Source organism: Schistocerca serialis, chromosome 6 (genome assembly GCF_023864345.2).
Source record: "Schistocerca serialis cubense isolate TAMUIC-IGC-003099 chromosome 6, iqSchSeri2.2, whole genome shotgun sequence".
NCBI lineage: Eukaryota > Metazoa > Arthropoda > Insecta > Orthoptera > Acrididae > Schistocerca > Schistocerca serialis.
In genome coordinates, this window is record NC_064643.1 from 333,135,559 (window position 1) to 333,149,730 (window position 14,172).

General features: G+C 42.3%; 1 protein-coding gene across 3 annotated transcripts in view; it reads right to left on the minus strand.

Moving 5' to 3' along the window:
- The window catches only part of LOC126485146 (voltage-dependent calcium channel subunit alpha-2/delta-3-like), a 324,602-nt gene that overhangs the window by 202,861 nt on the left and 107,569 nt on the right, over positions 1-14,172 (minus strand). For all 3 annotated transcript variants that reach the window (XM_050108811.1, XM_050108810.1, XM_050108809.1), the window contains exons 2-3: positions 4,713-4,794; positions 4,520-4,630 (exon numbers count right to left, since the gene is read on the minus strand). In XM_050108811.1, coding sequence (XP_049964768.1) covers positions 4,520-4,630; positions 4,713-4,794 — 193 coding nt within the window. The remainder of the gene's footprint in view (positions 1-4,519; positions 4,631-4,712; positions 4,795-14,172) is intronic.

Sequence of the window (14,172 nt, forward strand, 5' to 3'; positions counted from 1 at the left end):
AAAATGCTATCACACTGGCATTTTTTAGACCTTCCATAATTTGTCTACAGAGTTTTGGTCTAAGTTTAACACCATTATAAGTTATTTATGACACTATTCACTTACTGCTAGTGCAATTTCTGGTGGTTTTCAATACACTGAGGTGGATAGTCTCTACAAATAAAGGAGATGAAGAAATAACAAACAACTTCCATCAAATATTAATCTTTCACACATTCTCAAAATATAAGTGGCTTCTCTCAGTTTGGCCACAGATAATATATTGACCAAGTCACAGTTCATACTTCTAAAGACTCCCAATGCTGGAAACAGAACTTACACATACATTGAGAATGTATTCAATTAATTTGACAACACACTACAGGTCACTAGTATATTCTGTGAATCTTCAAAGGCATTTAATTGGGTAGATCATGACATCCCTTTAAGTAAATTAGAATATCATGGTATTTATGCAACGTAATGTCTGAACCATGCTAGGAAATTCTGGACATGATTAAGCTGTGCGTCTCTAACAGAAAACTAAGGCTGTCGATAGTAAACATTCCTATATTAAGGCATCAGTCTTCACCAACTGAGAACTAATTAATTGTAGTGTCCCACCGAGTTCCACTTTGTCTACAGGACATTCTAACTTTACCAGATGTCAAATTTGTTTTGGTTGCAGATGACAGCAACATTGTGAGAAGTGAAAAATTAAATATATTTTTGAAAATGGCTGTTAATGTAAATTTTTAAGCATTAATTAATGGTTTCTAGTATATTCTTTTCTGTTAAACTCAAACTCACAACATGCAAATCATATTCTGCAAGACGTTTACACCCAGAATACATACAAAACATGAGCACATGCAAATAGAGTAGGTTGATGGTGTTAAACCTTTTAGATTATAACATGATGATAAGTGTAATTGGAATGAGCATGACACACAACTGCTGAAATGTTTAAACAAACTGTTGGTTAGGTGGTTTGATTGGAGATTAAAGGGACTAAACTACAAGGTTATCAGTCCCTCTTTCCTCAGTCAAACAGGTCTTGGATGAAAACCATACTCCAAAAGAACCCTATAACCCAAAATCTGGGGAAGGAACTAAACCCAGAAAACTATCTGTGTAACAACACTGAAGTAGAAGTATCAAGCCAAAATTGAAAATATTAACTAAAAGGAAAATAGCTGTAGAAAGTGTTAAAACAATATAGCAGATGGCCTTGGATGGCTGATCACAAGAATAAAAATGGATGATAGTGAAAAGTCGAACAAACAGCAGCAGAAAGAAGAGAGAGAGAGAGAGAGAGAGAGAGAGAGAGAGAGAGAGAGAGAGAGAGAGTAAAAAATGCAGGTCAGGTGAAGTCCTGAGAGATAAGGCCAGGCACCCACCCTTAGATTAGGGGATAAAAACCCTCCTCTCAAATAAAACTCAAAACTAGATCAGCTGTTGAGGTATTGTCACCTAACACCATAGGTAGGGTGTCACGAAGGTTTATAATCTGCCTCAGGGTTGCTAGATTGGGACAGTCCAACAATATGCGGACTACTGTCAATCAAGAACCACATCGACACTGGGATGGGTCCTCGAAGACAGAGGAGATAATCATGAGTCAGCCAAGTATTGCCGATGTGAAGTCCTTGCAAGAGGCTAGCATGTAGGACCGCCACACTGTCGACTTCTTTACCATATATAACTTATTCGACAAAGTTAGGGAGTGCCATTCTGTATCCCAGAGCCCATAAACATTGTGGCATAATACAGATCGAAGATCAGATTCCAGTATGCCGATCTCCAGACTAGGATTACAAGCAGCCCCTTACACTAGCCTGTCGGCAAGGTTATTTCCCGTGATGCTGACATGTCCCAGGATCCATATAAAGACCACGGACCATCCATGTTGTTCAAGTACATAAACGGGCACTCTGATGGCCATTACCAAACGATGGCAAGGATAGCATTGGTCAAGAGCTTGTAAGGCACTCAAGAAGTTGCTACAAAGGAGTCCCCAGCGCAGGAACAGATATCCTAAAGAGTGCGGGAGATGGCTACCAGCTCTCCAGAGAAAGCACTGCAGACATCTGGCAAGGAGGGCTGGTCAATATGTCTTGCATGAACTTAAGTGACCATCGACCATCGAGCCATCCGAGTAAACTGTCTCTGAACCCTGGGACATATCAAGAATATAGAGAAACAGGTGCTGTAGGGCTGCAGGATGAACTGAGTCTTTTGGGACTTGTGATAGGTCCAGATGAAGCTGTGGTCGAGGGAAAGACTTGAGTTCAATGAGAAGGGACTGGACACCAAGTGCAACTGTAATCCCTGGTCTGGGCCGCTGGTGTGAGAGTTGGATCGCTGTGTTAGGGACAAGAAGATGATAATTCAGATGTTTAGGTGAGCTGTGAATGTGTGCAGTATAATTGGCAAGCAGTTGTTGCCTTATCCGCAATGGAGGAACCCCAGCTTCCACGAGTAGGCTCTCATTCAAAAAGCTCCCATCGCAAGTCAAATTCCACAGTGGCGTATAGGGTCCAGCATCCGCAATGCTGATGGTGACACTGAACCGTATGCCATTCTCCCATAGTCAAGACAGGACTGTACAAGGGCTCTGTACAGCTGCAACGGTGTAAGGCAATCTGCACTCCAGTCAGTGTGACTCAGGCACTGAAGAATGTTGAGGTGCTGCCAGCACTTTTGCTTAATCTGATGAAGATGGGGAAGCCGAGTTAAGCGAGCATCGAAAGCGAGTCCTAAAATGCGATAAGAGTCCAAGACATTAAGGACGTGGTCATCAAAATAAAGTTAGAGTGCAGGTGAACTATATAATGGCTACAGAAGCCCATGGCCATGCCTTTCATATGGCTCCCTAAACAAATTGTTATTTGCAATGTTGCAAAAATAGAAAAAAGACACACTTCACCTAGTTTCATTCCGTATTGTCATACAGTTCCATATTTTGGGATTACATGATAAGCCAAGCTTAAGTTTCCCAAGTTCAAAAGTGAGTAATACAAATTATTTGTGGTGAGGAGTCAAAACCATACAAATAAACCCATTTCAAAGGTCTCAGTATACTAACTACAGCTTCTCAGCAGATTTATTCCTTACTGACATTTGTCATAAATAATATTTCTCTGATTCAAAGAGAAGGGAATCTACAGGAAGCCTTCCTAATCTCCCAGAATCCAACATCCCACACCTGGTTCAGCTTCACTGAAAGCATCTTTGTGATTTGGAGCATGGACCGAGGGGCATGTGGCCGGGAAGCACGGGCAAGGGCAAAAAAGGAGCTCTCATCACATGACTCAGTATCATCCAGGCCTGGAGCAACTGAATCACATTCTCCACCAGGTTTCGACTACCCATCACCGTGCCCTGAAATGAGAAGTATCCCCTACCCCTCCTAAAGCAGTATTCTGATGCCCACTAAACTTACGCAATATCCTTTTCCATCCACACACACACCAACCCTGCACCCAACCCCTTGCCTCATGGCTCATATCCCTGTAACAGATTTAGATGCAGTGTCTGTACCATACCCCCTCACACTACTACTTACTCCCATCCTGTCACAGGCATTTCCTGTCCCATCAAAGGCAGGCGGCCACCTGTAGAAGCAGCCATATGATCTACCAACCAAGTTGCACCCACTGTGCCACTTTCTACAAGGGCATAACAACTAACAAGCTGTCCAACTGTATGAGTGGCCCCATTAAACTGTAGCCACAATTAAACAGTGGCCATCCAGTTGCTGAACACATATCCCAACATGATGTGCTTCACTTTAATGACTGCTTCACAGCCTGTGCCACCTGGATTTCTCCACCTAACACCAGCTTTTCTGAAATTCACAGCTCTGAACTCTCTTATAACTCTCTCATAACTCCCCTGCCTTAAACTTTTGATGGTCCCTGTCTACCAGCTACCTATCCCCTTCCCTGATCCCACTCTGCTACTACATACATCATATATCCTGTCCACACACCTATAAGTCGTTTTCCCTTCCCTACTTTTCTCCTCCCTCCCCTCCAACTCTCCACCCCTCCCCACGTCCCAGCACAACCTTTTGACACTGCATCTAACAGCCTTATTTGGTCTCCACCAAGGCACGCTCTGCCAGGAAGCACAAGCATCTTCCCTCACCACTGCCCCGTTATCCTTCCCCCTTCCAACCTCATATGTTTTCCTTACCCCACTAGCCACCCCCGACTGCTGCTCTGCCATAATCAGTCACAGTCAGCTCTAGGCCCTGGCACAATTGCCATCTGTGTGTGAGTTGTGCTTGTGTGAATGTGTATGGGATTTTTACTGCAGCAGAACTTAGTCCAAAAGATTTAATATTTTTGCGGTCTGTTTCATTGTTTGACTGTAACTCAATGTCTCCTCTATATGGTGAGTAGCAATCTGTCCTTTCCATATGAAAAGGCAAATGCACTGTATTGAAATAGTAGACACTGAAACAGGCTGATGAAAACAGCAAACTGCAGCTTCCAAATTTATTTAATACACCAAAATTCAATAATTCACTAACCTTGACAGAAACAATTTTTGACTTGAGCATTCGCTCAACATTCTCAATCATAGCTTTAAGAAGTTCAGCACCACTTCTCTCCTTGACACTTGCATTCAAGTATTTGTATCTCTGAAAAAAAAGTTGAACCATTAGAAGTCATACATCGGACATCAAAATTATAAGAACTTAAGAAATTGTGGACAATACGTACAGCTCGAACATCATGTGCTCTTGTTACTGATGTAGTTAGTCTCCATAGTTCATCTCCAAGCTGGTCTGCCCATTTTAACACCCTGAGGGAAAGAGTTAAATTATGATCACTGTCTGAAAGATTTTACTTAATTAAATATCTGAGATCGTTAACTACACACATATCTATGCTATTTAGAAATTTGGTCACATGTCTATAGTTTTTGCACTTTCTATACAGCAGTACAGCATTTTTGGTAACTGCATTAATGAACAGTATGACAGCAAATTCTCTCTCTCTCTCTCTCTCTCTCTCTCTCTCTCTCTCTCTCTCTCTCTCTCTCTCTCTCTCTCTCGTTACGGAGAGCAATTAACTTCCATTAGAGAGCTTCGTCATTTGTCAGAGATTGCTATTGCCTCATGGAAACAAGTTTAATTAACACATATAAAGAGCTCCATATATCATTTCCTTTTCTTATTATTAAAAAGTTAGTGCACTGGATTTTGATGGTTATCTTCCTGTAAATTCTGTAATGAAAAAATCTGTTCAGTACATGGTGTAAAATAATGTCATGTTTGACAGACACAAACAGCATTATTTCATTCACACAGTAATATGATTCTTTTTTCCCCTATACATTTGCCACTGTATCAAATTGGTTGCTGTACTCTAGAATGGAATTGTTCTATCAACAAGAAAATTGAAAGTGTCCCCAAAACCTGACACATCTGTCAACAATACAAGCACACTGATAAAGGATCTAAACAAATCCACACATGTTGCAGCCAGGATAATAATGGAACAGACTTAGGAATGGTTCACAGCAAACAGCTCAATCATTAATCTCACTAAGATCGTCTTATACAGGGTTTTCATTTTAACTAAAGACAATGAAATATTTCAAGAACTAATATTGGACCAAAGAAAGTTATAATTCCAATTTGTTTGCCTCAGAAGGGTCCATACAATGATACTTCACTCGACCCCTCACCCCATTCTGTGCATGGGTGCTGGCGGGGGAGGGGGGGGGGGGGGCAATTTTGTAATCTTTTACGGGAACCCCTGTTTTTATTGCAGATTACAGTTCTTTGGCAAAATCTACATACTTTTAAAAATGGGTATACAATCATAATTTACGACATGCTACTGAATGGCCCTTGAATACCAAAAGGCACATGGAACCCAAACTCTGTGACACAAGGGTAGACCAGGCCAGTATTTCATAGCTTTTATTTGGAAACCCCACTCACAACACTGAATTCCTCTGACATATCGAACAGTAGACTACTCAATGCACCATCATGACCATGTAGAGAATTATGACATATCATAACATGCAATAGACTGTGACTAGAGCCCACATATCATGTAGACGTAGAACAGATAGCAGCTCTAAATATTACAATACTTGCACAGAGTTTATTGCCCGCACAGCTACCTATCATCTGGAGAATAGATGTGCAAGTGGACAATGAATGTTGCAACCACTAAAGAAAAAACTGAATTGATCCTGATTTATGGAGAATATAGGAGAAATGTTGAGCCTGCTGTTGCCTTGTACACCAAGCACTTTCCACAGAAAGCTACCTCTCATTCGTTCATTTTTGAGGTTGTGAACGCCTTTATGTCTGATGGCAGTGTACAGACCGGCAAAAGGAAACAAAGCAAACCTGTTACAGGAGAAGCTAATGAAATAACTGTACTAGCGGCAGTGCACCATAACCCAAGGGTAAGTACCTGTCAATTATTCTGTGATTCTGGTACGTTCGTAGGCAGTATTGTCACGACATTGCAACCTCATAAGTATCATCCACACCACATGTAACTGCAGCAAAAATTTCATGGTACCAATTTCCATAACTGGATAGCATTTTGAAGTGCAGAACATGCAATACTGGAATATAGACAATCCCCACTGGTTCAGTAAGCTGACCATCAATGTCCTCTGTCGGTTTACATATGCTGTGGCATCATGGAGAACAAACTCATTGGTCCATATCTTATCAATGGCACAGTGAATAGAAACAAATATCGAGCATTTTTGGAACAGAAACTACTGGGACTGCTGCAGGACGTTTCCCACGACTTTCAATAACGTATGTGGTTGCAGCATGATGGATGCCCAGCACATTATGCAACTGAAGCACGGGAGGTATTAGACCCTGCTTACACTGGTCGGTGGATTAGAGAGGTGGCCCCATTAATTGGCTCACAACATCACTGGATTTGACATCACTGGGTTTTTTTCTGTGGGTATATTTAAAAGATAAGGTGTACCAACGAGTGTCAACAGGTCATGAAGACTCAGGTGGCAGCTTCAGAAATGTCTTTGCTGATATTCCCACAGATATGCTTTTGTCCTGTGTATGCTCTTTTGAAAAGTGAAACACCAGGTGTACTGATGTTGGTGGTACTATTTTTCCAACACTAAGTAAAGTAGCATTCACCTTGAGCCACAGCCACAGCAGGGCACCGAGTAGCCCCTGTTCAATATGTCAGAGGAGTACAATGTTGCAAATCTGGTTTCCAATTATAAGTTATGAAATATTGGCCTGCCCTACCCTCACAGCTTGGAGGTGGGGTTCCACATGTCATTGGATTTTCAAGGGCCAATGAGTAACATGTCATAAATTACAATGAATTTTATACACATTCACACACACGCACACGCGCGTGTGCCCGACTGCTGTCTCCAGCCCCTGTGACCAAACTACAATTGCCATATTAAATGAAAGCAACAATCTGGAGTGGGGCAGGAAAGGGGGAGGGATAGTGGGGTGTTGGGATAGAGGGAGGAAGAGAATAGTACTTTCTAGCAGAGTGTACAGGGACTAGGCTGCCAGGTGCAGCAACAGGAGGCTGTGGGAAAGAGGAGAGGGAAGAAATGGAGAGCGGAAAAGGAGAGAAGCAGAGAAGACTGGTGGATGCGTGGGCAGTGAGCAGCATACAATGGGGGTCAGGGGACGTGAATTGGGAAGAAAGTGATAGGACAGAAGGGGCAGAAACAGTTGGGTGGAGCAGCTGACAACAGTAGCTTATCTTAGTTTGAGACCAGAATAATTTTGGGAACAGAGAATGTGTTGTAAGGACAGCTCCTATCTACACGATTCAGTGAAGCTGGTGGTATATAACGAAGAATCCAGATGGCCCAGGTTGTGAAGCAACCATTGAAATTCAGCATATCATATTCAGCTGCATATTATGCCACAGGGTAGTCTACTTTGCTCTCAGCTACAGCTTGGCAGTGGCTGTTCATCCTAGTGTACCGCTGGTTGGTAGTCATACCAACATAAAAGGCTGTGTGATTATTGCAGCAGAGCTGGCATATGACGTGGCTGCTTTGGCAGGTGGCCCTGCCTCTGATAGGGTAGAATAAGCCTGTGACAGAACTGGATTAGGAATTTCTGGATGGGTGGAATGGGTAGATCTTACACCTAGGTCTTCCACAGGTATACGGTCCCTGTGGTTAGGGACTAGAACTGGGAGTGTCACAGTGATGGACTAAAATGATGTGGAGGTTGGGTGGGCTATGAACACTGCTTTAGTTGGGGTGTGGATGATCTTCATTAGGATGTCCCTCATTTCAGGGCATGATGATACGTACACACCTGATGAAGGATGTGGCTCAGTGGTTCCAGTCCTGAGTGGTATTTGGTTATGAATGGGGCACTCACTTGTAGTTGTTTCTTGGGTGGTGACGCGAGGATTGGGGGTGTGTAGGACTATGGCAGGGGAAATGTTTTGCGGACTAGGTCTGGGACATAGTGCCTGTCAGTGAAGGCCTCAGTGAAACCTTTGGCATACTGGGCAAAGGAATTTTTGTCCCTACAGATGTGCCATCCCCAGGTGGCCAGTCTGTATGGGAGAGACTTTTTGGTGTGGAAGGGATGGCAGCTGTCAAAATGCAGGGACTGTTGGTGGTTGGTAAGTTTACAGTGAACAGAGGTGCAGCTGGAGCCATCAGAGGGGACAATAACATCCAGCAAAGCAGAACACTGAGCTAGGGAAAACTAGGTGAATCAGATGGGAAAGAAGGTGTTGAGGTTGTGAAGGAGTGAGGATGGGTGTCTTGACCCTGAGTTCAGATCATGAAGATATCAGATTCATCACCTGGACTCAGGATTAAGGCTCCTTGTCCTCACTCCTTCACAACCTTAACACCTTCTCTCCCACCTGCTTCACCTGTTCCAGCTCCATCATATATCACACTGCTACGCCAATTGTTTCCTTGATCCTATCCCAATTTGATAAATAATTCCTTAACCCCCAGGACTGTATACCTTGAAATAAAAAAAATGGTATTTTCCTAAATCCAGCAACATCCACCACATCAGAGAAGTCAGTAAGTGCAAAGACGTCAACTCTATCTGTTGTATCTGAATAGTATATTTTGTATTTACTGTTTTGTTTATAACTGCTTTGCACTGATTACCAATTAAGCCGCAAAAAAAGTAATCAAATTTTTGTTGCAGGTAATGTGGCTTTGGACTTTATTGTTCCATGTTTTGAACTGTATCAGACAAAATCTCAACCAACATATAAATAGGCTATGCAGCAAGAAAGATTAAACAGCATGGAGAAGGTGCAAATTTGAAGTTTGCTCTGGGTGCTGTTGTCCATGTTACCTTGGTACACCTGTGCTAGAGGTCTGAATATATTTTAGCATTAATTACTAGGTTCCATTAACCATTTAAAATTCTGAAACTCTGGGTGAAAGTTGAATCATTAGTGCTACATAGAAATTGATGCAAAAATATTTTCTCCATACACTGAACACTAGCTGCACTGTGCAACTAACAGCCAAGAACCTAACAACAACAACAACAACAACACTGGATGGTACATTCTCATTTCCCCCCCCACACACACACATACACACCTTATATTAAAGATTTTCATTATAATTTTTGAGGGCATTTTTGCTGTTTAGGTTATAACACTGTCCTCAGACCACTTAGTTTTACCATCTTCGCCAACAAAAGACTCACAAATAAAATCAAAATCGTAGTCATCAATATCCTCTTCCTCATGTTGTTGCATTCCCTCTTCTTCAAAATGTATATCTTCATTTCCCTCTAAAGGACCCGGTCCTATTTCTGATTCACTGATGTGATCGCTACCTCGTATTTGTTCTTCCTACCAGAGGTGACTCTAGAAGTCGGTCAAGGGGGGGGGGGGGGGGGGGTAATGCGGAGAAGGGGGTTTGGGGAAATGGAATATCGCTTAACAGAAAGAGTGTCCTCCGCCGACAAATTGATATAATTTGGTGTTGCTTAAGCTTAAAGTAGTTTTTGGTGACTGTTTTGGAGTTCAGGGTAAAAAAAAAATGTTTTAACATGGGAGATTTTATAAATTACATAAACCATAAAAAAAACGTCAACTTACAACAAATAAGTTTTCATTAATTTTGTGGACACAGAGGGTGACATGAATGTAAAAACTTGAACTTGACATGAATATAAAAAAAATTTATAACAAAATCCACTGGTTATTTCTGTCTTCTGCCAATTTGTCATGCTCATTCGTCTCTGTTTCTTTTTACTGAATATGTCAATGATATTTTCAATGTCCATATGTCTTTCTTTATGGATATTTGCAAGAGCCAATCCATTTAGTCTCACCTGCCCCATTGGGTTATGCAAATAAGCCTTTATTCGTCTCGAAGTAGAGAAACTTTGTTCAGGAGTGCTTGCGGTGACAGGAATAGACCCAAATATTTGAAGTAAAACATATTCATTTGGGAAAAACGGCTTGCCACAGTTCTTTAAATCTTCAGTTGCTGTTTCAGATCTTTCATTTTCATCAACCCACTTTTTCTTCTGTAGTTTCAGCTCTCCTTCTGAATCTGTTGAAGTGATATATTCGCTGGTTTCTGAAGTCATTTTATGCAGTATAGTATGATACTCCATTGGGGGGAGGGGGGGGTGCTATAGCCCCCACCTCACCCATTAATATAAAAATTTTGCTTAAATTACTTGTCCCGTGGCTGACTCTGTACACCAAACAGAGCATGGACACAAATAAACTACAATTACTGCCAACGTCTTCTCTATATAATTTCAGCAACAATACAGATGACTAGCTCCAATCCAGCTTAAAGATACACTATGTGATCAAAAGTATCTGGACGCCTGGCTGAAAATGACTTAAAAGTTCGTGGTGCCCTCCATCGGTAATGCTGGAATTCAGTATGGTGTTGGCCCACCCTTAACCTCAATGACAGCTTCCACTCTCGCAGGCATACGTTCAATTAGGTGCTGAAAGGTTTCTTGAGGAATGGCAGCCCATTCTTCACAGAGTGCTGCAAGAGGAGAGGTATCAATATCGGTTGGTAAGGCCTGGCATGAAGCCGCCATTCCAAAACATCACAAAGATGTTCTATAGGATTCAGGTAAGGACTCTGTGCAAGCCACTCTATTACAGGGCTGTTATTGTTGTCCACTACAGACCGTGCATTATGAACAAGTGCTCAGTCATGTGGAAAGATGCAATCACTACCCCCGAATTGCTCTTCAACAGTGGGAAGCAAGAAGGTGCTTAAAACATCAATGTAGACCTGTGCTGTGATAGTGCCACGCAAAACAACAAGGGTGCAAGCCCCCTCCGTGAAAAGCACGACCACACCATAGCACCACCACCTCCGAATTTTACTGTTGGCACTACACACGCTGGCAGAAGACTTTCACCGGGCATTCGCCATACCCACACTCTGCCATTGGAACGCCACATTGTGTACTGTGATTTGTCACTCCACACAACGTTTTACCACTGTTTAATCGTCCAATGTTTACGCTCCTTACACCAAGCGACGGGTTGTTTGGCACTTACCGCCGTGATGTGTGGCTTATGAGCAGCCGCTCGACCATGAAATCCAAGTTTTCTCGCCTCCCGCCTAACTTTCAAAATACTTGCAGTGGATCCTGATGCAGTTTGGCATTCCTCTGTGATGGTCTAGACAGATGTCTCCCTATTACACATTATGACCCTCTTCAACTGTCGGCGGTCTCTAAGTCACGCTTTTGTGCTGTACATGTCCCTTCCTGTTTCCGCTTCACTATCACTTCGGAAACAGTGGACCTAGGGATGTTTAAGAGTGTGGAGAAATCTTGCATACAGACGTATGACAAGTGACACCCAATCACCTGACCATGTTCGAAGCCCTTGAGTTCCGCAGAGCGCCCCATTCTGCTCTCTCTACATCTACATCTACATTTATACTCCGCAAGCCACCCAACGGTGTGTGGCGGAGGGCACTTTACGTGCCACTGTCATTACCTCCCTTTCCTGTTCCAGTCGCGTATGGTTCGCGGGAAGAACGACTGTCTGAAAGCCTCCGTGCGCGCTCTAATCTCTCTAATTTTACATTCGTGATCTCCTCGGGAGGTATAAGTAGGGGGAAGCAATATATTCGATACCTCATCCAGAAACGCACCCTCTCGAAACCTGGCGAGCAAGCTACACCGCGATGCAGAGCGCCTCTCTTGCAGAGTCTGCCACTTGAGTTTATTAAACATCTCCGTAACGCTATCACGGTTACCAAATAACCCTGTGACGAAACGCGCCGCTCTTCTTTGGATCTTCTCTATCTCCTCCGTCAAACCGATCTGGTACGGATCCCACACTGATGAGCAATACTCAAGTATAGGTCGAACGAGTGTTTTGTAAGCCACCTCCTTTGTTGATGGACTACATTTTCTAAGCAATCTCCCAATGAATCTCAACCTGGTACCCGCCTTACCAACAATTAATTTTATATGATCATTCCACTTCAAATCGTTCCGCACGCATACTCCCAGATATTTTACAGAAGTAACTGCTACCAGTGTTTGTTCCGCTATCATATAATCATACAATAAAGGATCCTTCTTTCTATGTATTTGCAATACATTACATTTGTCTATGTTAAGGGTCAGTTGCCACTCCCTGCACCAAGTGCCTATCCGCTGCAGATCTTCCTGCATTTCGTTACAATTTTCTAATGCTGCAACTTCTCTGTATACTACAGCATCATCCGCGAAAAGCCGCATGGAACTTCCGACACTATCTACTAGGTCATTTATATATATTGTGAAAAGCAATGGTCCCATAACACTCCCCTGTGGCACGCCAGGGGTTACTTTAACATCTGTAGACGTCTCCCCATTGATAACAACATGCTGTGTTCTGTTTGCTAAAAACTCTTCAATCCAGCCACACAGCTGGTCTGATATTCCGTAGTCTCTTACTTTATCAGGCGACAGTGCGGAACTGTATCGAACGCCTTCCGGAAGTCAAGAAAAATGTCACGATGTCTAATGACTACTGAGGTTGCTGATATCGAGTACCTGGCAGTAAGTGGCAGCACAATGCACCTAATATGAAAAACGTATGTTTTTGAGGGTGTCCGGATAATTTTGATCATGTAGTGTAAGTAGAACCGCCAGCAGTCCAACAATGAGTAACAGGAATTCAGGTCAAAACAATTAACTACGCAATCGCTCGAGGGTTACTTTTGTTGCGATGTATGTGTCTGATGATAACCAAGGCCGGAGAGTTTTTGCTACTGTTATCGATCGGCTGTTTCAGATTTACATTTTCACGCTTATAAAAATATTCGCCAAGTCTTTTAGAGTGAACATCTTGCTTTTTTCATACAATATCGGTAGTTCACTTCTTATTTTGTGTATCTCTTATCTTCTTGATGTTGCTAATAGTATTGGCTAGTTTACTTCTTCCTTAAAAAGAATAAAAGTTAACACTCGCAATTACAACGAACGATAGACAAATAATGCTGCCCTGTTCACGAGTCGTTGCCAAACAACTACAGATCACAGTAAATGCAAACACGACACTATCACCCTCCAACTGAATACAACAATGAATGCAACATAATGCACAGTGCACTGTAAGTGTGCAGTTGACATAGTGCCAATAGTAGAGGCATGTCCCTTTTTTCCAAAATGTAGGGACGGATTTTCGATTCCTCTGCAAGAGCAGGGACATTTTGTCGAGAATGAAAATTACAAAATAAAGGGTGTCGCAAAAGTCACTGGACACTGACTGAAACAAATGATTGAATTTACGTTTCATTACAAATTCAAGCAATACTTACAGTTATTTTTTATGTTCAAACTGTTTTCCGTCTTCATTAATACGTCTTTGAAGTATTTTTGGAACACTGTTACACATTCTATGGCCTGTGGTGTCACTGACCAAATCATTAAATGCATCGTACATATAGTCTATCAGTTCAGCAGTGGTCCGAAGCTTTTGATAATAAAGCCCTTGCCGACACCCCATTGGAAAAAAATCCATGGACATGATATCTGATGAACGTGGAGTCATGTCAATATCTGCCCTTTGACCAATCGCTTTTCTTTCGAAAGCGTCCTTTAAATAACCGCGAACGGCAGTGGCATAATGTAGTTTTTATTTTGCATTGTATATTCAAGATATAAATTAATGATTGTTCCAATTATTTAGAACCCCTGCCCCCTGTTAA